The following is a 25,967-nucleotide window of genomic DNA, read 5'->3' as shown; positions in this document are numbered from 1 at the left end:
AAAACCATATTATAAAACGTTCTATTGCAGACTGATACATTTATTAAGTTTCTGTGCAAAGTAACTAGTCGAAACTCGATGGCTCGAACTTGCGTGGCTCAAATTTGCGGTTGGTTCGAATTGCATATGGCTCGAACTTTTGTTGTCGGTCCCGGCGAGTTCGAGCCATCGGGTTTCGACTGTTTTTGTTTTGAAGAAACGTTTGTTTAGACAATCTATCACATAAATTAATTATGTGTGCAGTGCATTTATGATAATATAAGAAGAATGTGTATGCAAAATCTTTAAGGGATGGAGGTCATATAGATTTCCCCTGTCCGACCCTGGATTTGTGTGTCAAAATGTAACCGATTGAGCGATGAAAAAGATGACGAGTTTTAGCACGTGAACATGCGTATCTTTATTTTGGTTTGGTTTGGTTCAGTTTTTGGACAGAACTGGACCTGAGGTATGGCCCTTTTAGCAAAATTACGTTTTTAAAAATGTCTACCTATTTACTATTGATGCATTATTTTCGACGTAATCTTAGTATGCGTCCGTTTTTAGCGAAATAAATAAATGGTATAGTTGGACTTGTGCCACACGCACCTCGAAAATAATGGCTGCCAGAGTGATGCAAGTGTACAAACATATACATAAGCACACATCACACATACATTCAGAATACAAGCATGTACATATGCGCATCTGAGTATTTTTGGTACATTTATATCGCCTTAAGTTGTGAAACAAAGAAGGAATGCGATCTTGAAGGGATTTTATTTTCGGAGCACAATGCAGCAAAAAAGTGCTTTATTTTCACGAATATTCATGAAGTACATTCCACAAACAATACACCCTTAAAGTTTTTGATAGATCGGTCCAATCCCTAGCGAGTCTATAAATACGTCACGTACAGAAGTTCCTTAGAGTTACTCATGGTGATCAGAAGTTTGGATCTGCAGGGCACGAAGCAGACGCACTGTGGACTTGAGAGACCGTCTGACTCGCGAACAATGACTTCATAAGCGTCGAGATTCCGCGAGACCTTGATAATATTGTTAGAGCCATGTCCACAGACGATCAAATTATCGTTGACGTCGACGCATATACCACGTGGTTGATCGAGTTCTCGTGCAGTGAATAACGAGAGTTGCTTCCCTTTTCGGTTTAGAACCACAATTCCTTTATGCACGTCAGAGACGAATACAGTTGAACCATCGTTGCTGCACGCGACTGCCACCGGTCGCGAAAACACGGGTTTCTTGTCAGGGGGAGCGGTTTTCACAGTTCTCAGAAGATCTCCTGCAAAGTTTCTGATACGCGCTTACGTATACAAATGAAGCTTATAAGTGTGAATTGAATTATTTTAAATCTTAACTCATTTAAAGACTCGACGCGAATGTATACTGGTGTCGAGTTTATTTACTACAAAAAGCGATTATTCCTTTTAAAACCATATCACTCAGCCAAACAAAGAATCTAAAACGATTATATCAGTATATTTGTAGAATAATCACGATAAAAATTGATAATACTAAGTAATGTAAATATTGCACTTAAGGCATTGATTACAAGAAGAGCAATCTACAGTGAACTCAATACAGTGATATTTAACGTATATATATATTGACGTACACGCGTCGACTTGCCTTAAAAGAGTTCCGCATCCAATAAATGAATACATTGATAATTCACGTTTACCTGTTAATTTAAACACCTTGAGCTGGCCTAACCCCTCGTCCAGCAAACTTCCCCCTCCACAGCAGACGTACAGTTCGTCGTAGAGGGAGTTATAGCAGACCCCCCTGCACACCTCCCCCACGTGAATTACGGAAACCCTGGATGTGTCATTCACTAAGGTTACAACTCCTACGAGCTTGTCTTGTTCAAATGACACTAGAATCCTTTCTTCATCTACTCGGCATATAGAGTGAGGTTCATAAAGCAAACTGGTCTTAGGCGGTTCGATATTTTCCTCGAAAATTGACTGGAATGAGATGGTGTTCAAAATGGACCCGCTATCATCTATCACTTTGACATTTTTGTTTTCCGAGTCGCTCACGTAAATTTTACCTGAATGCATCGGCGTCGGTGCCAGTATGCCCACGTCATCTGAGCTGGAGTCGTAATTTAACACTTGACGCTCGAGTTTTGTTTTCACGCCTGTTGTTGTGTGTATTTTTACTAACTCCCCGAGTGACTTTAGATTCTCAAAGTATTGCTTAATAGATGGTGCGATCCGAAAAGTGCGCGCATCGTCACCTGATGTCGCTCGCAACTCCTGACAAAGCGTCTTACTTTCATCCACAACTTTTCTACTATAATACACATTTATCATATCTTGGAGAGATGTATCTCTCTCGCTGGCTTCTTTCAGATTTTTCGTCCCAAAATGTAGAAGCAATGCCTGTTTCTCTAACTTCCTTAGTTGTTGTTCTATTTTGTCATCATTCTCGATACAAAAGGAATTAATCTGATCCGTTGTGGTCTTTTCTAGTTTATCTAGAATGGTATCGACATACTGTCGGAATTCTCGGACATTCATCAGGGCGTCAGCGACGTTCTTTCTATGCTTCGCTTGTGTTTTCTTTTTCGCATCTATCAATCGGCTCATCTCTGTTACAGTGTCATTGGCTAGTTGTTGTAGATTCTTTTTTGCCTTAGCTGCAGCCTCTTCGTCTAAATCATCGGTGGTATCAATGACATTTTCGCAAGAACTGAAAGAGGGAACCACAATTTGTTTCACATTCCACACACCTAAACCATTCCATATGGAAATATTATACTGCAAAGATCACTATAATCTCTCATGCATGCATTTGGAGAAAGTAGTAGTAGTAGTAGTAGAAGTAGTAGTAGTAGTAGTAGTAGTAGTAGTAGTAGTGTAGTAGTAGTAGTAGTAGTAGTAGTAGTAGTAGTAGTAGTAGTAGTAAGTAGTAGTAGTAAAGTAGTAGTAGCGTAGTAGTAGTAGTAGTAGTCGTAGTAGTTGTAGTCGTAGTCGTATAGTAGTAGTAGTAAAAGTCGTAGTAGTAGTAGTAGTAGTAGTAGTAGTCGTAGTAGACGTAGTAGTAGTAGTAGCAGAATAGTAGTAGTAGTAGTCGTTAGTAGAGAAGGTAGTAGTAGTCAGTAGTCGTAGTAGTAGTAGTGTAGTAGGTAGTAGTAGTCGTAGTAGTAGTAGTAGTTATAGTAGTAGAGTAGTAGTAGTAGTCGTAGTAGTAGTTAGTAGTAGTAGTAGTAGAAGTAGTAGTAGTAGTAGTCGTAGTAGTAGTAGTAGCAGTAGTAGCAGTAGTAGTAGTAGTTAGTAGAAGTAGTAGTACGTAGTAGTAGTAGTAGTAGTAGTAGTAGTAGTAGTAGTAGTAGTAGTAGTAGTAGTAGTGAGTAGTAGTAGGTAGCGTAGTAGTAGTAGTAGTCGTAGTAGTAGATCAGCGAAGAGTAGTAGTAGTAGTGTAGTAGTAGTAGAAGTTTTAGTAATGGTTATAGTAGTAGTCTTAGTAGTAGTAGTAGAAGCAGCAGTAGTAGTAGTAGTAGTAGTAGAGTAGTCGTAGTAGTAGTAGTAGTAGTAGTAGTAGTAGTAGTAGTAGTAGTAGTAGTAGTAGTAGTAGAAGTAGTAGCAGCAGCAGAGCAGCGCAGCAAGCACAGCAGCAGCAGCAGCAGAGTAGTAGTAGCAGTAGTAGTAGTAGCAGTAGCAGTATTAGTAGTAGTAGTAGTAGGTGTACGAGTATAGTAGTGGTACTAGTAGTCGTAGTAGTAGAAGTAGTAGTAGTAGTGTAGTGGATAGTAGTAGTAGTAGTAGTAGTGTAGTATCGTAGTCGTAGTAGTAGTAGCAGTAGAAAGCCGTAGTAGTAGTAGTAGTAGTAGTAGTAGTAGTAGTAGTAGTAGTAGTGTAGTAGTAGTAGTAGTAGTAGTAGTAGTAGTAGAAAGTAGTAGTGGTAGTAGAATAGTAGTAGTAGTAGTAGTAGTGTAGTCGTAGTCGTAGTAGTAGTGGTAGTAGCGTTTCAGTAATGGTTATAGTAGTATTAGTCTTCGTCGTAGTAGTGTAGTAGTAGTAGTAGTAGTAGTAGTCGAAGTAGTAGTAGTAGTATAGTAGTAGTAGTAGTAGTAGTAGTAGTAAGTAGTAGTAGTAGTAGTAGTCGTAGTAGTAGTGTAGTAGTAGTAGTAGTAGTAGTCTAGTAGTAGTAGTAGTCGTAGTAGTAGTAGTAGTAGTAGTAGTAGTAGTAGTCGTAGTTAGTAGTAGTAGTAGTAGTAGTAGTAGTAGTAGTAGTAGTAGTAGTAGTAGTAGTAGAAATTGTAGTAGAAGTAGAAATTGAAGTAGTTATCGTAGTTTAAGTATTGGCGGTTGTGATCTACAACTCCCATTACAGTCGATAATTCCGATAGTCATGCTAGAAAGTTGTCTTTCAATTTTCGAAATAATTGGCATATATTCAAAAACAATGCATTCATAATGTTTAAACATGCGAAATACAGGTAATGCTAATGATAAAGAAACATAATACAAAAATTATGGTTCATTAACGGATATCGCTCAATTTATTCGAAATCGGTAAAATAATAATGCGTGTATAACGTTTTTCATCTGTTATTTGGAAAATACGTCGAGTATAGCTGTTATTGTTTGCCAAGCATCATGAAAGGCTCCGTGTCGCAGTGGTAGCGCACAGGCTTTTGCTTCAAGACCACCCGGCTTTGAATCCCGGGACGGTTATATTTTTGGTAAACTATTCTTCTTTCTATTTTAATAAGCTAAGACTATATAAAACAATATAGATTTCTGAGTAAACATATTTAATAACATTTGTAAAAAATACGAATATCTGTGAACAAGTGCCTTGAAGCAAATTTTAGTCTGAATAACTGCTCTACCCACTCGTGTTCCAGCACGATGCACGCGCCGCATGTGATCACGTGGTGGGCCGGACAGTAGACGTCCATGTCATTGTCCGGGTGCCGGGAACACTTCTGCGAGCCGCCCTGCGCGCCATCAGTCCAAATAAGCCAGGGTGGCATCTCGTCCTTGTTCTGGACAAATATTAGTAGCGTTCTGTGAAAACTCGAATGTGCTAATAGTTTCGACACAGATTAGCCTGTGCAGACCGCACAGGCTGATCGGGGACGACGCTATACTCCCATGCATCAAGTCCTGTTTTCACAGAATAAGACTCATATGGCTGAACCAGTTGATTCAGCAGGATACATATAGAACGGTGCGATAAAGTGAGATACGTGCCAAAGGATATGATACAATCCATGGGTAAACGTAGGAGACTTTGTTTCGAAAGTGTACGGTACGAGATAATATAATGCGATGCAGTGGACTAATGCAACGTCACGCAGCACGGCACATAGTAAGACAATGAATTAAAACACGACGATTGCTAAGTCGCAGTTAAGAGCGCTACAATTGGATATGGCACGCCCTGTAATACAAACAGACACAGCGCCAAAAGCACGATATAATTAATAGGCGGGCTAAGGCGGCGTTAGTTTTAATCAATTAAAGTGGTAAAAAACGACATCCTGTACGCTACTAATCCAATGTATCCAACTATTTTAGTACGCTTGTTTGAATACCAATTATCTAAGCTTCTGAAAAACAGGGTATTCTACCTACCAGGAATGTGTGTCTCGTTCCCGAGCCGCTGCCGTACCGAATGTGTTCCTTGAGGCAGGGCTTGCACAGGTTCTCGCTGCACTGTATGCAGTACTTAACAACCTCGCCGCTCGCATTGACGTCTGCGGACTTTCGGAGACAGCTCGTGCACAGCAGCGCGCGTGGTGACGTCATACTTGTGCGTGAAGAACTCCAGATATTTGCTAATAGTTGCACCGAATTTCTATGCGCTTATTGAGTTGACTTGCTGGTCATGCCAGGCATTTTAACACCATTTAATAACATTTTTTTCAAGAGCTACGTATGTATTTTATTTTTTTAAATCTTAATTTTAGAGTTCTTAACGAATATTCCCGATAAAATCCTATTTAACATGGTGGTCTGTGGTTAAGATTTTTCCGAATCGATTTGCATTCAACGCCACACGTAATTGAGGAATTCGACTAACTTGTAAACGTTATATTTTAGAACAATGCGTTATGGCTACGGGTAGAATTACTTAGTTCTAAATGGTTTCGTGTATGTCTTTCCCGTTTGTAAGATATTTATTTCGCCGTTGATTGACTTTGAATAAGCTATGCCTATATTGAATATTGGTTTGTATTTTAAATTAATATGGTAATAAGCCAATAATGTTAACACTCAACGTACAACTTTTTAAGAACCAGTTAATTACACACCAAACCGTCGTTAATTGTGTACGTTTATCCATTTTGTGAACAAAGTATTTCTTCTTCGAATTAATTACTCGAACAACTTAAAGTCGTAAACAAATATTTTGACTTCAATATGTTGGAGTCCTTCAAAGCATTATGCTGAATATTCTAACATGCTCGATGATCTTTTGACAATGAATAGACACCTAGGTTTGGTTTGACGCCTAAATGGTTTGACGCCTAAATGGTTTGACGCTTAGTTTAATATTTAGTTTTACTTTAAATTTGACACCTTGTTTTGGTTGGATACCTACGCATCAAGTCCAAAGTCTTTTTAAAAAAAACGTTGTTTTTTTTACAAAATTTACTAGTATGCCAATAAGTCAAAGCCATGCCTACAGTTTTACTCAAGGCCTTTATATTGTATGCAATGTCTTCAAATAATAATACAAAAACAAAAGTAAACTAACGTTTTTAACATAATATTATATATTGATCGCAAAATAGTAGTATACCTAGTTAAATACTTATATAATGTTATACATACAAATAACAGATACAGTAACATATTTTAAATCAATATAATAAATGCTTATCGTAAGTTAAATAGAAACGAATTTTAACTGTTTAAGACATATATTGTGAGTATTCCAACAGCATGAACTTGTTATGATACTGTGAAAAAGTACACAGTTTCAGATAACCTTTCAAGACTAAAACTAATTTGTTTTCACAGCCTTCTCGGTCTTTGATTACAATGGAACATTTACTGAAATCAATACGCATTGTACACATGTGGAAATACAACGTGGTGCAGAAATTAATGACAAGTGCTGCATTAATATCATAACATTTAGTTTACGTATGCATGGAATGCTTAAATCATTTTGTGGAAGACATATGGAAGGCAATTTTATAAATTAATAATTAATAAGTTTTAATGTTCATATAGCTATTATTTTGATAGATCTTGATTTCCCCTTATCCCTGTTGTTCTCCTGAGTCACAAGCAGCGTCCCCGTGTTGGCGTCCACACAGATGGCGTGAAGGTGACCTTGACATTGCAGCTGCCGCATCAGTATCCCGTACGTGGACATTATGAAAATCGCCCCTTTCACGTCGGCGATAAACAGTTGGTTAAGGTCAACAGCAAGGCTGCACGGCTCCAGGTTTTCCTGACTGTACTCCCATTTCGTGCGGCCCTGTTCGTTCATGCACGTTACTCTTCCGCCGACGAAATCCGACAGGTAGATCTTCGAGCCGCCATCTGACATGGCGATCTGCGGGAAATGGGCCTCGATTTGTATCGTGTCTATAAGCTTTCCGTCGTACGAGGAAACGAGTTTGATTTCCCCACGTCGACACACGGCGAATTTGTCCTTGCAAAACGCGATGCTGTAACTGCCACCCCTGCCGCTGATGGAGACGTCGCGTTTGTGGCTGAGCGCCCGAGTTGACACCGAATAGACGCTGATGAAATCCTTCTCGACGAAGCTTACAACAACACCATCATCGGAAATAGACGCGATGTCACAGGGCTTATAATGAAACACAAGTTCATCAAGTACCTCGCTGCGTCTATTAATAAGCTGGATGCATTTATGTTTAGAATCGCACACGACGATCCTCCCGCTAGACAAGGCGGCAATGCCAGTTAAGTTACAGGGACCGCTGTGTTCTGCACTGAGTACAATCGGATCATCGCGTACACCTTCAAAGTCATTGTAAGGATCCGTAGCCTCGTCACCGTGTTCGGTTCGATACGACACGTTACCATTGGGTAGGTTTCGCGACGTGTTAAATTGCGCGTTCACAGAGTGGTAGGGATTCGATACGTGTATACCGTACTTGTTCTTGACCCGCGTACTTGAGTACTTCGAAAGACCTTGACCTGCATAAACGTCGTGCGCTGTGAAGGACAAAGGGGTGGAGATAGGGAGCGGTACTGGATGTGTAACGGGCACAACTGATGAGCGGAAGGAGGCAGGTACGGGCGAAAAATCTAGCTCTTGTTCCTCGTCATCGAATTCGTCAAACGGTTTCTGCATCGATACTTCGCCGATAGCTTTAACGCGCTCGGTTAATTCCAAAACAGGCTGAGATAGTCGAAATTGCAATGACTTTGTTGGCATTCTGCTCTGATGGGCCCTTATGTCCAGCTTTTTGCTCTGAACATTTGCTTTCTCAACAGCTATGCCTGTAATCATCTCGACATCACTTGCGCTTTTTAGTTTAGTATCTACATTCTGTTTAACCTTTTTCAATTCGGTCTCTATAAGCTGAATATCGTGCTGATCTTTGTGAAAGGCCAGCTCGTTATTATCAATAATTTTCTTAAGCTGCGTAAATAGTTTGTGTTCGAGCAGGTCCAAATGACGGTTTATCTTATCCCTGATTTTCCGTACGTTAGCCTTAATATTCTTCTCAGAAGCGTGAATGTTCTCTATGTATTTCATCCTGTCTCTCTTTATCACCTTGGTGATATCGGTCAAGGTGTTTATCTCATTGACCAAGCTTTGTCCGGTCGATTTCATTAGCTCTACACCCTCTGATATCGGCATGAAGTCGCTTAGGAGATCGTGTTGCTCCATGGCACACTTCAGGCACATGCATTTGTCGAACTTCTTCGAGAACACGGTCAGCAGTTCGCCGTGATGACGTCGACATGGTTGCGGTGCGTTGGCGTTCTTTGACGTCATCGTTTAGTGTAGTTGCATCTGTAAACATGGGCATAACACGGTTTATAAAGAGTATATTTATTTTTTAGGAAGAACTCAATAAAGAGTTTACAAAAACATACAAGCACTCCGTAGTAACAATCACATATCAACCTTGCGTAAATCATACAGATTGGTTGTAATCGTTATTACAAAAGGTATATGTACAATATATTCTCGCAAGTTAAAAATGTCGTGATTAATATGCAGGTTTCTACATTACATATATATGTATTATTATTCAGCATTTAATGTTCAGAAGATGTTAAATGTTACATTTATTGCATAATTGCCGGATCCATTTGTCTATCAATTAATGTCAGTTCATAGTTACAAGTGATTTTAAAACTGATATATCTATCGTTGGTTTCTATGGCAACGTTTTATCCAGTTTTCAACATATATTTTAATGAGTTTATGACTGCCATACCGTCGTTCACAATTAACGTAATAGTATGTACCGTTATGTAAATCAAGTTGCTTTGACTGACATCGAATATAACGTCTATTTATTAATGCATTGCAGGTATTGGTGATAGTTTAATCCAAAAACAATGGAACAAACAATTCATGATACAAACCTTATGTTGCACACTTAGTCCGAGTAACTTTACAAACACAACACATGTTGACACAGTTATAACATTAAATCGAACTCCCTTGAAATTGGCCTTCGTTGAAATACTCTCAACTTACAACAGATCAAGTTTCATAAAGAAACAATAGCGCGTACATGTATCTTATTATCGGTTTTGTTAACTCACAAGTTTCTATCGTAGTTTTTTAAACACGCACTGAACGTATAAATTGACCAACTATGCTCTCACAAAATATTGCCCTTCGATATACTTCAGCTTCAATTTCCAAATTATTTGAATTATTTGCCTATTATATACATATATGTTTGTTTTGATAATAATTTTAGCATTATTTACTTTTAAATGCTTACCATGTCATTCAGTGATGCAATTTGAAATGCTTAGATGCGATTTTTTCAATGCATATTGGTCCTTAAACGTTTTTTACGTTTTATTTAAGTGATTGATAACAAGCGCGTTTTTGTAGGAAACTGAGTTCTCGTGTATCTGATTTGCATTTTCATTATTAAGAATGTATTGCAGCGCAAGCTAAAATGCTTACCGAAATTGTGTGAACTGGCATTTAAAATCGCTTTAATTTCTTGTGCTAATTTGACTGTTTTATTAAGTATAGAAATAAGAAAGCTTGAGCTCTAGTGTCAGTGTGCACTAACTTGTCAAGAAATGGTATCTTAGTCCATAATAGGACTTATATTGAAATGGGTAGAATGAATTTGTCGTGTGCGTTTTATTAAGTGGCGTGTAACCGATTCTGCGGTAACCGATTACCAAATTGTATACATACACCAATCAAGCATTGCAGGTATTTGGAAATAAAAAAACGGAACTTTCAAAAGACAGTTATTTCTATGATTTCGTCGACAAAACAACTGTTTAGGTATTCAATATCATACCAAGTATACGCTCGAAACATCATGTACAGACAATTCATATATATCGCCTGTCCTGATGCCAGCGTTTATTTGCAAAGGACAAAACAGCGTGAAATCAAAAGTGAAAGTAGAAAAGCGGGCAATCTTTCAAAATTATTTCACATGGGAACAAATTATTTGGTGTTTCCATCCGTTAGTTCACATGACAATGAAGAAACTTGCTACGTTAAAACCTCCCTAAAATCTTACCATGTCTATCGGGAGTTGTCATCTATTCCCTCTGTATCTGCGTCTCATGCAGTGCAGTTTGAATCATTTTCCTCAACATGTTCATCTTTCATAAAGGGTGTACACCTTAATTGCAAAAATGAAGAACAAAATGAGTCGCTTACAAACAAAATCCATGGTTTAATATCACAGGACCCTGAACTGACTGCTTTTGAAATGGTCCAAAGTACAAATTCCTGCTTTTCTTTAAAAAAACTCGCAAAACATGGATCATTGTTAGAAGAAGAAAGCATTTATTTAAGCATTTTTGATCGATCGCTAGTCCACAGTGCAGATTCATTACCAGAATCGAGTGTGGCTTCACCAATCTTTACAACTCCAGGAGCTATGCCAGTTTTTCACCAATACAATACTGCGAAAGATATTCTAACACAGGTATGGTATAGCTATATTATAACAGAAAAAGATTTAATAATGTAGATAATATATTTTTGTAAGTGAGTGTGTGCAATGTATATTGCAGCTCTAGCAAAACAAGTTATTTCAAATGTGACAAAATCTATTGAAGAAATTCTCAAGCCTTTGTGTGTGGCTCTAATGGTGGAAGTGTTGTACTTGCATGATGGCTATTACTGTTAGTGTGTTACCACAACTTGTGACTGGAAATTGAATACTATGCAGTTTTCTTTGAGAGTGAATTGTAAGTGGGAATCCATCTTTGCATGAGGACTGCATGATGTGTGGACTGGCTGGTGAGAATATGCTCTTATTCGATTAAGGTACTACACTAACAAATATTGGGATGAATTTTTCTGCAATTTTCAGCTTTTTAATATTCGATTTTACTTCATATTTTCAATTTGTGTGTGGTCATGTGCTGTGGGGGAATACCATAATATCTGGAAGAAACCCTTCCTGTCTGATATGGCTACCGCCAACCAAACTCAAAGAGGAAGAAGAGAAATATTTATAAAGAATAGGTTTATTTTGTGCTTATGTTTTAGCTTTCAGATACTTCAGAGGTGAAAGAGCTATTGGATATAGCAGACAAGCATGTGACATCTTTGTGTAATGCAGAAACCCAATTGAAGTTCCCATTTGTTGTGATTGAAGGCATGGATGCAACAGGTATATTTTCACATTTCTTAATTTGAACCAATTTTTTTAGCTCGATTACATCCAAATCCTAAGGCTTATTAAAATGCTCTGGAGTCCATTTCCTGGGACTAATAAACAGTACTCGATGATATTGAACAAACGAAGCCCTGACCTCCCGGTTGCCAGGCGGACATCATATCCACAACACCATGGCGATCTTAAGTTTCTTGTTTAAATAATTGTTGCAAATGACATACACAGTTGTTATAATCGACAGTTACATCCACTCTTAACAAAAAGCTTTAAAAATTGCACGGATGAACTCTCATCTGCACAAGATTCTTACTTCATCTTTTGTGATGCAATTTAAGAATACATTGTAACTAAAACAAATGATCTGACCATGTAGAGATGACTTATCACATGTAAGACCTGTTTTTTACTGGCTCAAAGTCAAGGTTACTCTTGAAGGATAAAAGTCAAATATTGGCATAGAGCAGCTGCCTTACAGTAACTTTGTCATTCATCAGACAGGCAATCGCAACATAACTTGCTGAAAAATATTCACAATACCTATATTATTTAGCTGAAAGGTCTATTAAAATTTCAAGGTCAAAGCTCAACTATGAGCTTCATGAGCTTTTGCAGAATGTGATTTTTTTATCTGACAATTTTAACTTGCAAATTTGTTTACCAATTTGGTAATGATGTATTGCTTACTAGGCCTGTTTTCTTAGCTCAACGGTTAAGGTCAGTGCTCAATATGTGGGCATGATAAGCTTTTGCTGACAGTTACATCATCTTTCAAACATTTGTTTTTTTAAATGCCTCACTTATTGGGAGAATATGTTTCCTTTTATTCCTGTGTCCCAGCTTAAAGGTTCAGATAACTCTCATTTAAAAAAACATGTACAGTCTAACCTTCACCAGCGAGCACCTTCGAATAGCGACCCTCTGTCCATAATGACCACACCATCTCATGGAGCTGCATATTTTGAGTGGTGAATCTACAGTCGCACTAGTGGCTTTTAATTATTTGCTTCTAAAAATAAAAAGATTTGTTTGAGACAATTATTTTCAAGGGAAGTAATTTATACAGTGCTCACACTGGCCTTCAGAAAATAAAAGCCAAATTTTTTTTTTGACACTTAAATAATACTTAATAGTTATTGGCGAAACAATAACGAAAATCTAACAGTTACTGATAACTGGTAAAGCACTGGGAGATTAAAGACGTTTTTTCCCGAAATATATCACTTCTGTCAGACACTGATTGAGAAAAACGCTCAAGGCTACGATGTCGCAGAAGTTATTGACGTGTGTATGACAATACACAGGGTCAAGTGTGTACACAGGTAATCTCATTATAGATTTTCCTGCTTGATGGCCCGATTTACAGGCGTTTCGCATTCGCTGGAAAACTTGTAGAGGCAAATTTATTGTTGGTGTAGGCGGATATAATAATCGCCATTGTTTCTAGACAATTTAAAGAAATAATAGCCAGTTGGATTAAATAATCGCCATTGGGGATAATGTCTGGCAGCAGCGTGAGCACTGATTTATATAATTATAAATCGCAGATTATATATTTCCTTAACAAAAATTTAAGTTCTTTTCACAGTTACTGTACAGATTTTTAATTTTGATTATTTATAACTCAAATGATTGATTTGTCAAAGGTTTTTTTTTAAACGATATAATTATCATTTCTTTCCTGTTCTAATTTGTGTATGGTACATGTAAGGTTAATTACATACCTGTGGACTCATTTAAAAAAACATGTACAGTCTAACCTTCACCAGCGAGCACCTTCGAATAGCGACCCTCTGTCCATAATGACCACACCATCTCATGGAGCTGCATATTTTGAGTGGTGAATCTACAGTCGCACTAGTGGCTTTTAATTATTTGCTTCTAAAAATAAAAAGATTTGTTTGAGACAATTATTTTCAAGGGAAGTAATTTATACAGTGCTCACACTGGCCTTCAGAAAATAAAAGCCAAATTTTTTTTTTGACACTTAAATAATACTTAATAGTTATTGGCGAAACAATAACGAAAATCTAACAGTTACTGATAACTGGTAAAGCACTGGGAGATTAAAGACGTTTTTTCCCGAAATATATCACTTCTGTCAGACACTGATTGAGAAAAACGCTCAAGGCTACGATGTCGCAGAAGTTATTGACGTGTGTATGACAATACACAGGGTCAAGTGTGTACACAGGTAATCTCATTATAGATTTTCCTGCTTGATGGCCCGATTTACAGGCGTTTCGCATTCGCTGGAAAACTTGTAGAGGCAAATTTATTGTTGGTGTAGGCGGATATAATAATCGCCATTGTTTCTAGACAATTTAAAGAAATAATAGCCAGTTGGATTAAATAATCGCCATTGGGGATAATGTCTGGCAGCAGCGTGAGCACTGATTTATATAATTATAAATCGCAGATTATATATTTCCTTAACAAAAATTTAAGTTCTTTTCACAGTTACTGTACAGATTTTTAATTTTGATTATTTATAACTCAAATGATTGATTTGTCAAAGGTTTTTTTTTAAACGATATAATTATCATTTCTTTCCTGTTCTAATTTGTGTATGGTACATGTAAAGTTAATTACATACCTGTGGACTTATGTCCATAGATACATGATGAACTCTGGCTATGATCTCTTTGATAAACCACAGGCCTTGGTTGTCAGTGATGTCTGACATGGTCATTTTTGACTGTTTACAGACCCCCCCTCCCCACCCCCCAGTTGGATTAGACAAAATCAAAGGGAAGTAATAAGCTTTATACCTGCCAAATGATGAATAGAAATTTTATTTCAAAGTGGCGCAGTAGGGGGCATTGTGTTTCTGACGAACACATCTCTTGTTAATTTGGTGAATCACGATTAATGTACAAATTATTGAAAATATCACAGAAAAGTTTGGGGTTTACATCAACTCATTAAGGAAATGTACGGTTTCGTAACAATTACGAAGCCCATTTAACACATTCATTTTATATTAATTCTGATTTTTAATTGCTCTGTGATAAGACTTGCATAGTCTTAGATTATAGATAACTAAATTGTCAGTTCAAGTTAACAATTATGGCTTCCAAGTCTAAGTTCTTGATTCTTGACGTTGGAGAAGGTGTTATGATTGCTCATCATTAGTATGTAAGGCACAATACAAGGAGAGTGGCTAGTGATCTAGGTGTGGGCAAAACCCAAATCCAGATCATTCTGAAGCGTAATTAACATGAGATAATGAGCGAATTTGAGGTGGACGTTGGCTCTGAAAGTAAACGCCCTAAGCGAGAGTGGGAATATGCGTCCTTGAATGAGTTAGTGCATAAGTGGTTTACAGTTGTTATGTACATGTATAATTTGTCAATAGTTATTTATACATGTATATGATTGTTGAAATAAATTATAAAAACATAAGGAAATTGAAATCATAAATATATAAACAAAACTGTTTTCAATCCTGTATTACATTATACATGAATAAGTATTCAAACATTTAAACAATAGAGCACATAGATATATAAAGTACCTATTAAAAGCCTACAAGCATATTTTATCATGTTTCAATCGATCCTGCGAATGAAAACCACAACAACCACATCCCTTGAGTGGTCTTTATTGGCAGGTTAGACAGTATTGTCAAATAAAAGTTGTTGCATTTTTTACTTTGGATGTGACATTTAGCAGATCTAGTCATTTATGTAGTCATATAAATTATTTACAATAAGCATGCACTGTATGATAGTTAGTATGTTTGCACGAAAAAAGTAATGTGAGATAAATTAGTTCTGTAGACTATATACTTAATATTGGCTGCATCAGTGCATGTAACCCTTCTGCCTCCTCTGTGTACACATCTGAAGGGAAGACAACTCTAACTGAAGCGATAGAGAGGAAGCTGGGAGCCGTGAAGTACTTCACTCCACCTCCTCAGATCTCCCACCTGCGACCACATTTCGACCGGTACCCGGAGATTGTGAGACGCGCCTATTACAGCTTAGGAAACTACATTGTTGCTATGGATATCCTGCGGGAATGTGAAACCAGACCTGTGATTATGGACAGGTGAGATATATAAGTTGGTATTAAACAGGGCTTTTTTTATCCCCACGCTTTTTGAAAAGCATGGGGATATTGTGGTTATCTCCGCTGTCAGTCCGTCCATCTTGGCCACTATCTCCTACACTATAAGCACTAGAACCTTGAAACTTACACACATGGTAGCTTTGAGAATATGTGCGACCCTGCACTATTTGGAATTTTGATCTGACCCTTGGGTGAAAAGTTATGGGGGGTTGGGATGGAGCCGGGTCAGAGATTTTCATACATTTTTATGCCCCCGGTATGATGCATTGGCCATTTTTTTGCAATATTGAAGATAGCAACTTGATATTTGGAATGCATGTGTATCTCATGGAGCTGCACATTTTGAGTGTTGAAAGGTCAAGGTCATCCTTCAAGGTCAAAGGTAAAAAAAAATCCAAGGGAAGTAATAAGCTTTAAAGGGAGGTAAGAAATGAACCTGCAAAATGATAAAAAAAAAATTAATAATCAAAGCGGCGCAGAAGGGGGCAGTGTTTTTTTTTTCACCATTTTGGGAATGGGGCCGGGTCCCTTTGGATTGGGAAAATTCGCGGCGTTTTGACTAACAGTGGGAAATTAGTGTTGTTGTTGTTTTGCTCACAAATGCTTCAAAATTGAGGATACAAGTGTGTCAAATATTATATTTACTAAGGTTGATCTTATATGGATGGGAGATGAACAAAATATTTATCTAAAAAAAAAAAAAAAAAAAATGGACCCAATTTTGAATGAAAAAAAACACACTGGGGGCAATTGTGTTTCTGACAAACACATCTCTTGTTTTATGTTATTTACATTAACTTCTTCATTTCTACACCGATTCACTTCCAATTGATACTGAACCTCTCTTATGACAATATGGTCAATCTCAACTATTCATGGCCCTATTACCAACCCTGGGGTACCCCCTGGGTCAAACATGTGGCATGGGGATACGCGTCAGCCTCTGCTGGCCATTTCTAGTTTCCTTCTGTGAGAATGGCCGTTTTTCACAATTTCACAACTCAAATTTTTACAATTTCAAGAAGTTTGTGACTTACATTTTCACAATTTCAAGAAGTTTGCGACTATGATTTTTACAATTTTAGAAAGTTCAGACTAAAAGTATTATGAAATTTTAAGTTAATTACAAGTTAACTAAGCTATAATTTTATAGGAACACTACAATTAACCCTTACAATGCGGGAACCGAATTTTAAAGGCCTTTGCAAACAGTTTTGATCCAGATGAGACGCCACAGAACGTGACGTCTCATCAGTATCCAAACTGTTTGCTATTCTGATAGTATTCTTTGAAAAAAATCGAAGAAAATGAGAATTTTATAAATTCAGCAGACGACATTTTCGCAGACGACAAATTTCCCAGCATGCAAAGGGTTAAAGGGTAAAGGGAAGTTGAATCAATTAGTAAATAAATCAAATATTCGAAAATAATATTTTTATTTCTTGTTTAATCCCTTTATTTAAGTTTGCTTGTATGAAAAGTGTAATGCCAATTGAGACACTTGTTTTTATTATGTAGGTAGGAACAGCTTAAGGAGTTTTAAGAAAAAACTTAGATAACAAATCCCACACAAAGCGCCCAGAATGCTGATAATACCGGTACCTGGGAACTCATAATAGCTAGGCAGACAGCATGTCCAATTCAAACATACTGTTTTGCTATAATAACAGATGTAACATCTATATGAGTTGATCGTGTGACACAACATCTTCTTTCATGGTATCTTTGCAAATGAAAATACTATATTGAGATCCGGAATAATATTAGCAAATAGAGCCATGAAAACTGGGCTTCATAAACATCAGGTATATGGCTTCAGGTTCTGGCACAGCACAGCCGCCTATGGTATCGCCAACGAGACCAGTATGAGCGACCTGCCAGGGGCAGGTCACCCTGTGTATGACTGGCCAGGGGACCTGGTACGGCCCACCCTGGTTTTGTTTCTTACAGTGCAGGAGGAGGTGAGGAGGAGGAGACTCAGTGACCGCGGCGTGCTGGCTACATTTGAGGAAACGGCCCTTGATAAGGATGGGTTGTTTCGAAAAAGGTTAGTTTAAACTTATTTATTTAAGCCAGATTGTAGCAAAAAAGTTTTTTTCTTGTTGAAAAGTTTTCTTATTTGGGATATGAGGAAACAGCCCTGGATAAGGACCAGATGTTTTAGAAAAGGAAGCTTCATTTAAGTTCATTATTTTAAGGAAACAGCCGTATTAGAAAATGGTTGGTTTTATATGAATCATTTCTGATAAGGTTTTGAGAAAAAAGACATACCGGTAGATAAAAATGACTGTTTATTTTGAAAAAAGGTTTGTAATAATTATTACCACACTTTTCTAATAGGCTTTGATCAAACAGCCTTGGATAATGACCAGTTTTAGACAAACGTTGGTTCTTTATTGAAATATTCATATAGGATTTGAAGAAACAGTGCTAACTAAGGATCAGTGTTTCAGAAACGGTTGGTTAATTACAACATGTTTCTGATTTTTAGAAACAACACTTGATAAACTCTAGTTGTTTAACAAAAAGGTTGGTTCATTATAAAACTTTTCTTATAGCATTTGAGGAAACAGCACATGGTCAGAATCTGTGGTTACAAGCAAGGTCGGTTAACCCTTTAACACTAAGATACGCATTTTGACATGTTTGTAGTCCCTTAGAAGATCAAATAAAATTCAAAACCTTAAGATATGCATTTTGAAGCTTCTGTAGTCCCTTAAAAACAAATTCAATTCAATGCATTTCTTACTAGATTCAAGACTTCAACTCTTAGATACTGATGAGCAGCAAACAGCATAAAACCTGAACAGAATGTGATCTATGAGTTACGCACAGGAAATTTTGGTTATATGCTGGTTGCATACACTGTTTCACTTTGCTGCTGAGCTGGAAAATGTTAATAAGTAAAAACTTTTATAATAAGGATCAATAGTGTCAGAAATGGTGATTATTGTTTTAATGTGTCTGCTCTTTTAAATAAGTTTTTTTTAATGACATGTTTTTAGTTATTCAGAAATTGTCATTGTTGCTTATTTTGTTTTCCAGATTTGGAATTACATCTTCAATAAAAAATCTTTGGCACAACATTGTTTATGTCATTTAACTCTTTCAGTGCTGAAAACGAATTTTGAAGGCCTTGGCAAACAGTTTGGATCCAGATGAAACACCACAGAACATGGCGTCTCATCAGGATCCAAACTGTTTGCTATTCTGCTAGTATTCTTTGAAACAAATCTTAAAATGCTAATTTAAGAAATTCAGCAGACGTCATTTTAGCAGACGACAAATTTCCCAGCATGCAAAGGGTTAAAGCCTCTATCCCTTTACTATCTGTAAAATGTGGTGCTATTTTTCAAACTTTCCTTACGCATACTTTGTAGGCTGTGTAATGCCTACCGGTTGATGGGTAATCCTGCGCTGGTTGAGATTGATGCCAGTGGAACAGTGAAGGAAGTGAGGAACACGGCCATAGAACTCCTTAAACAACATGGTATCTGTCTTCAAACTGACATGTAGAGGAACTTTGGCCAGGAGATTCGTGTCAATCACTGAGTGGACCAATTAAGGGATTTGAGTCCCGCTTTGGGGAAAACAGGCTTAATGCATGTACGCAAAGTATTGTCCCAGATTAGCCTGTGCAGTCCAATCTTGTATGGTATGGTGTAGGCTTTTATGGTATGTTTCATTTTAAGGGAGTCTTCGTAGCAAAAGTTCAGTTTTTGCGGAAAGTGTCGTCCCTTATTAAACTGGTTCAACACTTAACGCACATGCATCAAACCCCATTTTCCAACAGCATGGCCCAATTGCAATGGTCAACAAAAGCACATGACTGATTAATCCAATTAGTTTATTGGGATCCCATGGACAAACAACTAAATGGTCAATATTGTATCTATGTGAAAACTGACAAATCTGGGAACTCTATGGTATGCACATAATGACAGGAGATAGGTGTTGTATAAAATTGCAAAAGATCTGCTGTCATGCTTTACCTGTTAGCTATAACTTAGTAAATAAATATCCAGCATCTGTCCTATGTACTCTGTTGTCATTCATCAACACGTTCCTGTATTGTTTTTAGAAATTGATAATCTGATTCCAAGTATTTCATCTATGAGGTTCCGACATATTATTGTCCCCTACCGGTTGCACCGGAGGGGACTTATGGTTTGGGCTCTGTGCGTCTGTGAGTATGTCACACTTTTTTGGATCCTGCGATAACTTTAAAAGTTCTTCATATTTTTTCATGAAACTTGAAATATGGATAGATAGCAATATGGACATTATGCACCCCATTTCATTTTGTTCCTACGTCAAAATTGTGTTTGCTATGGCAACAAATAAACTAGAAATACTGCTGAAAAAAAAGTCTGACAGGGTAAGAGGGTTAAGTCTATTATATGGGTATAAAAAATTGAAAGTTCGAAATCTATTCCTAAAAAACCAATGATCAGATTTTGAATTAACCTCACAGAAATATTTCTCGACTACCATGTTTCAAATTCCTAACAGTTATTTTTATTTGTTTTAAAACCACAGCCACAAGAGGGCAGTACAGTCTCCTTTGTAGGGCTATATAGAAAACCTCCAAAAATATTTGCAGAAATCGTTGGATTTTAAGATAAATCCACTTGAATGATCCTTCCGTGACCCTCTATTTTATAACTAATTTTGCTTAAGTACAGTCAAAGCTGAATTCAGCGGTCATTCAAGGGAAATGACCAAAGTGACCGTTGTCCACAGGTGACCGTTGAATTCGGATCACAATTTTAAGAATGTTGGTCAGTTGGTAGTATTGCTACGTCGTTACCCCACCCAGTCGTTTGCATACAGTGTAAAACAAATGCTCATTGCCGTTAACAAAGCATAATAACAGCATTAACTTACGTGTGTACATTGAATAATACAGAATAATATCTTTTAGATTGATTTAATTTCATATTATTGAATTAGAGCAATGACTTTATCAACGCTGGTATAATTGTTTACTCATGCATCTCGTTCATTCAGTAAATAAAGCTTGTTACGTGCCGTTGACGTCACGTCCGTAAAAGTCTAAAAAGCAGATTCAGTGTCATAAACCGATAGTATGGTGTAATTGTACCATTCTAATTCAAAGAAAAAGACGCAAAAAAGTTTGTTAAAATTTATTCGTACGCAAACATCACACAAAAAGCATTTTCATTCTTCAGTCTCATACAAAATACAAACATTCATTCATTTTTTATCCAAGAAAAACATAGCACATCATGCACAAAAAAGAAGATAACTGATCACGCAAAAAACTTAAAAACACACACAACCATTATCACTCGCTACATTCAAAACAATACACTCCACGCTAAAAAACTCGCTTATCTTCTTTTGAACACTCATTGTTATTCCGTAATTTATTATTCCGCTTGCTTTGAAAAAATATTGTGTACGCTAGAAAGCTCTTTTAAAGAATGATCAGAAAATATTATTTTTAAATCGATACTCAATGTTGTAAGTACAATGTACTAATTAGCGGTCATTTAATTGGCGATCATTTCTTTAAACGTGTCACAAACTCTGATATATTTTCTTTTGAAGATACCCCCACAATTATCCCCGGAAAAGAAACCTTCTCAACACCTTATTATTTGTTTACTCGCAGCGGGCCGCTTTTATAATATCGAAGGCAATTACCGCTTTCAGGCGCTTTAACCGCAAAATAGACGGACAATTGATGTGCTGTGTTTTTAATTTTCGCGACTCGAGACCACTGACACGTGACCGTTGATTTCAGGTCAAACATGAATTTCGGAGTGGAATATAGTGGCCGTTGGCCGTTATGGCCAGGTGGCCGTTAAATTCAAGTGTAATATAGAGTGTTTTTCGTCTGGAGGATTCCAGACTGACCGTTGTCTGCAGGTGACCGGTAAATTCAGGTGGCCGTTAGGTCAGTTTCGACTGTACACAAAATTCGAGTTACTGTTAAAGTCTGTTATTTTGTATTGTCTATGTGTAACTTACTTTGAAGAAGCTTCATTTAGATTTTTATCTCCATAACAGTCACAGTTTTTGTTGCATTGTTAGTGAGCATCCCTTGGTTATCATGATTATCTTCTTTGTTGTTTTTATTAGCTCACCTGAGCACAACCTGCTCATCATGAGCTTTTGTGATCGCCTTTTGTCTGTCGTGCGACGTCAACATTTTGAGTTGTGAACACTCTAGAGGCCACATTTTATTGTCCAATCTTCATGAAACTTGGTCAGAACATTTGTCCCATTGATACCTCGACTGAGTTCGAAACTGGGTCATGCTGGGTCTAAAAGTAGGTCACTAGGTCAAAAAAAACAAAAAAACTTGTGAACACTGTAGAAGTCACATTTGATGCCCAATCTTCATGTAACTTTGTCAAAATGTTTGTCTAAATGATATGTTGGTTGAGTTCAAAAATGTTTCCGGTCTCTTGAAAGACATGGCCGCCAGGGGGCGGGGCAGTATTCCTTATATGGCCAGAGAGAAACCTTGTGAACACTCTAGAAGTCACAATTTTTGCCCAATCATCATGAAACTTGGTCCAAACATGGTCGCCAGGGGGGGCGGGGCAGTTTTCTCTATATGTATATAGTGAAAACATGTGAACACTCTAGAAGTCACATTTTTGGTCAAATCTTCATGAAATTTGGTCAGAACATTTGTTTCCTGGATACGACAGTGGAGTTCGAAAATGGTTTGGATTGGTAAAAAACAAGGCCGTTAGGGGGGTCTTTTTCCTTACTCTTATCTATTAAAAATCTTCTGAACACTCTACAAGTCACATTTTTTGCCTAATCTTCATGAAATTTTGTCAAAACATTAGTTATGTGGATGTCTCGGACGAGTTTGAAAATGGACGTGATCAGTGGAAAAACATTTCCACCAGGGGGTGGGGAAGTTTTCTTTGTATGTATTGTAAGGCCTGCCTTGTAATTGTTTACTTTACTTTGTTTTTATTCTTACAATAATGATTCTTTAAATTACAATTTTTAATAACGTTTAAATTCATTAATGATAGTTAATAACTTATAAATTCATTAATGATAGATCAGGTATATTTTCAATGTATGATAATTCTTAAGAAATGAAATAAATGCTTTAAACTCTCTGTAAGTGTGGGTGCAGATAGTTTACATCAGTGGTCAGTGCTGCATCTCTTCTGACCAGTTCCTATCTTTACCTGGATACTAAGAACAGCAGTGCTCTCATTTGATTGGATGTTTACCTTGCCAGCCACACCATGTGCAAAGGATTTGGCTACATGTATATATGGCTATAGTAAAATCTTGTTTACACTCTAGGGGCCACATTTGTATTCCAATCTTCATTAAAACTCGGTCAGAAGATTCATCCCAATAATATCTTGGACGAGTTGATGCCAGTTGGTTGAAAAACATGGCCACCACGGGGGCAGGGCATTTTTCCTTACATGGCTATAGTAAAACTTTGTTAACACTCTTTAGGTCACATTTATTTTCCGATCATCATGAAACTTGGTCAGAAGATTTGTCCCAATGTTATCTTGGATGAGTTCGAAAATGGTTTTGGTTGCTTTAAAACATGGCCACCAGGGGCGGGGCATTTTTCCTTATATGGCTATGGTAAAACTTTGTTAACACTCTAGAGGCCACATTTATTGTCCAATCTTCATGAAACTTGGTCAGAAGATTGGTTTCAATGAATCTTGGATAAGTTTGAAAATAATTGTTTGCTTGAAAAACATGACTTCCAAGGGGCGGGGCATTTTTCCTTATATGACTATTGTAAAATCTTGTTAACACTCTAGAGGCCACATTTACCGTCCGACCTTCATGAAACTTGAAGATTCATCCTGATAATATCTTGGAAGAGTTCAAAAATGATGCTGGTTGGTTGAAAAACATGGCTGCCAGGGGGCCGGGCATTTTTCCTTATATGGCTTTAGTAAAACTTGTTAACACTCAAGAGGCCACATTTATTTTCCAATCTTCATGAAACTTGGTAAGAAGATTTGTCGCAATAATATCTTGTTATCTCAGGTGAGCGACTTTGGGCCTTTCATGCCCTCTTGTTATCTGTATAATTGATACAGTTTTTGAATAGTTGCTTTATAAACAAACATTCTTGTAAATGTTGTTTTGTACTATAAGTTGCTGTATACATATACATTATTGTATTTTTGTGTTGATCTTTGTGGCTTTATACATGTGTTCATGAAAATGATTTATGTTTAGCATCCACTGTATGTAGTCATTATACTTTAATAACCAGTAGTTGTTTGAACTGTGTTTTAAGCTAAGACACCTGAGCACAACGTGCTCATCATGGTGAGCTTTTGTGATCGCCTTTTTTCCGTTGTCCGTTGTGCGGCGTCAACATTTGCTTTGTTAACTCTCTAGAGGCCACATCAAATGTCCAATCTTCATGAAATTTGGTCAGAAGATTGGTCTCAATGATACTTGGATGAGTTCGAAAATGGTTACGTTTGCTTGAAAAACATCGCTGCAAGGGGCGAGGCATTTTTCCTTATATGGCTTTAGTAAAATCTTGTTAACACTCTGGAAGCCACATTTTTTGTCTGACCTTCATGAAACTTGGTCAGAAGATTCATCCCAATAATATCGAAAATGATGCCGGTCGGTTAAAAAGCATGGCCGCCAGGGTGCGGGGCATTTTTCCTTATATGGTTATTGTAAAACCTTGTTAGCACTCTAGAGGCCACATTTATTTTCCAATCTTCATGAAACTTGCTCAGAAGATTTGTCCCAATGATATCTTGGATCAGTGCAAAATTGGTAACCTTTGCTTGAAAAACATGGCTGCCACGGGGCGGGGCATTTTTTCTTATATGGCTACATGTATATATGACTATAGTAAAATCTTGTTAACACTGTAGAGGCCACATTTATTGTCCAATCTTCAAGAAACTTGGTCAGATGATTCATCCCAATAATATCTTGGATGAATTTGAAAATTATGCCGGTTTGTTGAAAAACATGGCCGCCAGGGAGCGGGGCATTTTTCCTTATATGGCTATATTAAAACCTTGTTAACACTCTAGAGGCCACATTTATTTTCGGATCTTCATGAAACTTGGTCAGAAGATTCATCCCAATAATATATTGGACTAGTTCAAAAATGATGTCCATTGGTTGAAAAACATGGCCGCCAGGGGGCAGACCATTTTTTCCTTATATGGCTATAGTAAAACCTTGTGAACACTCTTAAGGATACACTTTTTTCCGATCTTCATGTAACTTGGTCAGAAGATTTGTCCCAATGATATCTTGGAAGAGTTAAAAAATGGTTTTGGCTTCTTTAAAAACATGGCCACCAGGGAGCGGGGCATTTTTCATTATAAGGCTAAATTGTATATAAGGCTTTTGTAAAACCTTGTTAACACTCTTGAGGCCACATTTATTGTCAAATCTTCATGAAATATGGTCAGAAGATTTGTTTAATTGATATCTTGGATGAGTTCGAAAATGGTCACATTTGCTTGAAAAACTTGGCAGCCAAGGGGCGGGGCATTTTTCCATAATATATAGCTATATATGGCTATAGTAAAATCTTGTTAACACTCTAGATGCCACATTAATAGTCCGATCTACATGATACTCTGTCAAAAGATTCATCCCAATAATATCTTGAACGAGTACAAAAGTCATGCCTGTTGGTTGCAAATCATGGCCACTACGGGGGCGGGGCATTTTTCTGTATATGGCTATAGTAAAACATTGTTAATACTGTAGAGGCCACATTTATTTTCCGATCATCATGAAATTTGATTTGTCTCAGTAATATCTTATCTCAGGTGAGCGATTTTGGGACTTTCAGACCCTCTTGTTATAATCTACATACTTAATAACGTTCTTGTTCTTGTTATAAACTTGGCAGATGTATCAGATTTTTTTCCGAATTCATTCCATCCCAGGCTGTAGACATTTTTTAACCAGAAAAATCATAAAAATTAAGCATTACGTGACATTTACTTTGGCAGCCAAAATAGTCTGTAAGACAGTTTAATTGATTCCACGATATTTGTTTAAAAATTACTTGCACAATAAATAATTAGACACTATAATAGTACTTAACGTTTTTCATTCAATGT

At 37.2% G+C, this 25,967-nt stretch overlaps 2 protein-coding genes across 2 annotated transcripts; one reads left to right on the top strand and one right to left on the bottom strand.

Moving 5' to 3' along the window:
• Positions 1-772: 772 nt before the first annotated feature.
• LOC127856115 (uncharacterized) lies at positions 773-5,987 on the bottom strand. Its single transcript, XM_052392109.1, has 4 exons — positions 5,594-5,987; positions 4,850-5,001; positions 1,684-2,699; positions 773-1,284 (listed from the first exon to the last, which is right to left on the bottom strand). The coding sequence occupies exons 1-4, from the start codon at positions 5,765-5,767 to the stop codon at positions 878-880; spliced, it is 1,749 nt and encodes a 582-aa protein (XP_052248069.1). The 5' UTR covers positions 5,768-5,987; the 3' UTR covers positions 773-877.
• A 4,367-nt stretch (positions 5,988-10,354) lies between these two features.
• On the top strand, positions 10,355-19,902 carry LOC127855349 (UMP-CMP kinase 2, mitochondrial-like). Its single transcript, XM_052390848.1, has 5 exons — positions 10,355-11,100; positions 11,670-11,793; positions 15,648-15,849; positions 17,690-17,917; positions 19,251-19,902. Exons 1-5 carry the CDS (start codon positions 10,414-10,416, stop codon positions 19,384-19,386), a joined length of 1,377 nt encoding a protein of 458 aa, XP_052246808.1. The 5' UTR covers positions 10,355-10,413; the 3' UTR covers positions 19,387-19,902.
• Positions 19,903-25,967: the final 6,065 nt, after the last annotated feature.

Source organism: Dreissena polymorpha, chromosome 13 (genome assembly GCF_020536995.1).
Source record: "Dreissena polymorpha isolate Duluth1 chromosome 13, UMN_Dpol_1.0, whole genome shotgun sequence".
NCBI lineage: Eukaryota > Metazoa > Mollusca > Bivalvia > Myida > Dreissenidae > Dreissena > Dreissena polymorpha.
The sequence above is the reverse complement of the archived record's forward strand: the minus strand, read 5'-3'. Positions and strand labels throughout refer to the sequence as shown.

Excerpts from the sequence above, each read along its gene's own strand:
- LOC127856115 (XM_052392109.1), bottom strand. The coding sequence starts at position 5,767 with ATGACGTCACCACGCGCGCTGCTGTGCACGAGCTGTCTCCGAAAGTCC. Across the intron at positions 2,700-4,849 it reads TGCATCGTGCTGGAACACGA|TTCTTGCGAAAATGTCATTG; the intron begins GTGGGTAGAGCA and ends TCCCTCTTTCAG. Across the intron at positions 1,285-1,683 it reads CAAGGTGTTTAAATTAACAG|GAGATCTTCTGAGAACTGTG; the intron begins GTAAACGTGAAT and ends GAAACTTTGCAG.
- LOC127855349 (XM_052390848.1), top strand. The coding sequence starts at position 10,414 with ATGATTTCGTCGACAAAACAACTGTTTAGGTATTCAATATCATACCAA. Across the intron at positions 11,101-11,669 it reads CGAAAGATATTCTAACACAG|CTTTCAGATACTTCAGAGGT; the intron begins GTATGGTATAGC and ends CTTATGTTTTAG. Across the intron at positions 11,794-15,647 it reads TGAAGGCATGGATGCAACAG|GGAAGACAACTCTAACTGAA; the intron begins GTATATTTTCAC and ends ACACATCTGAAG.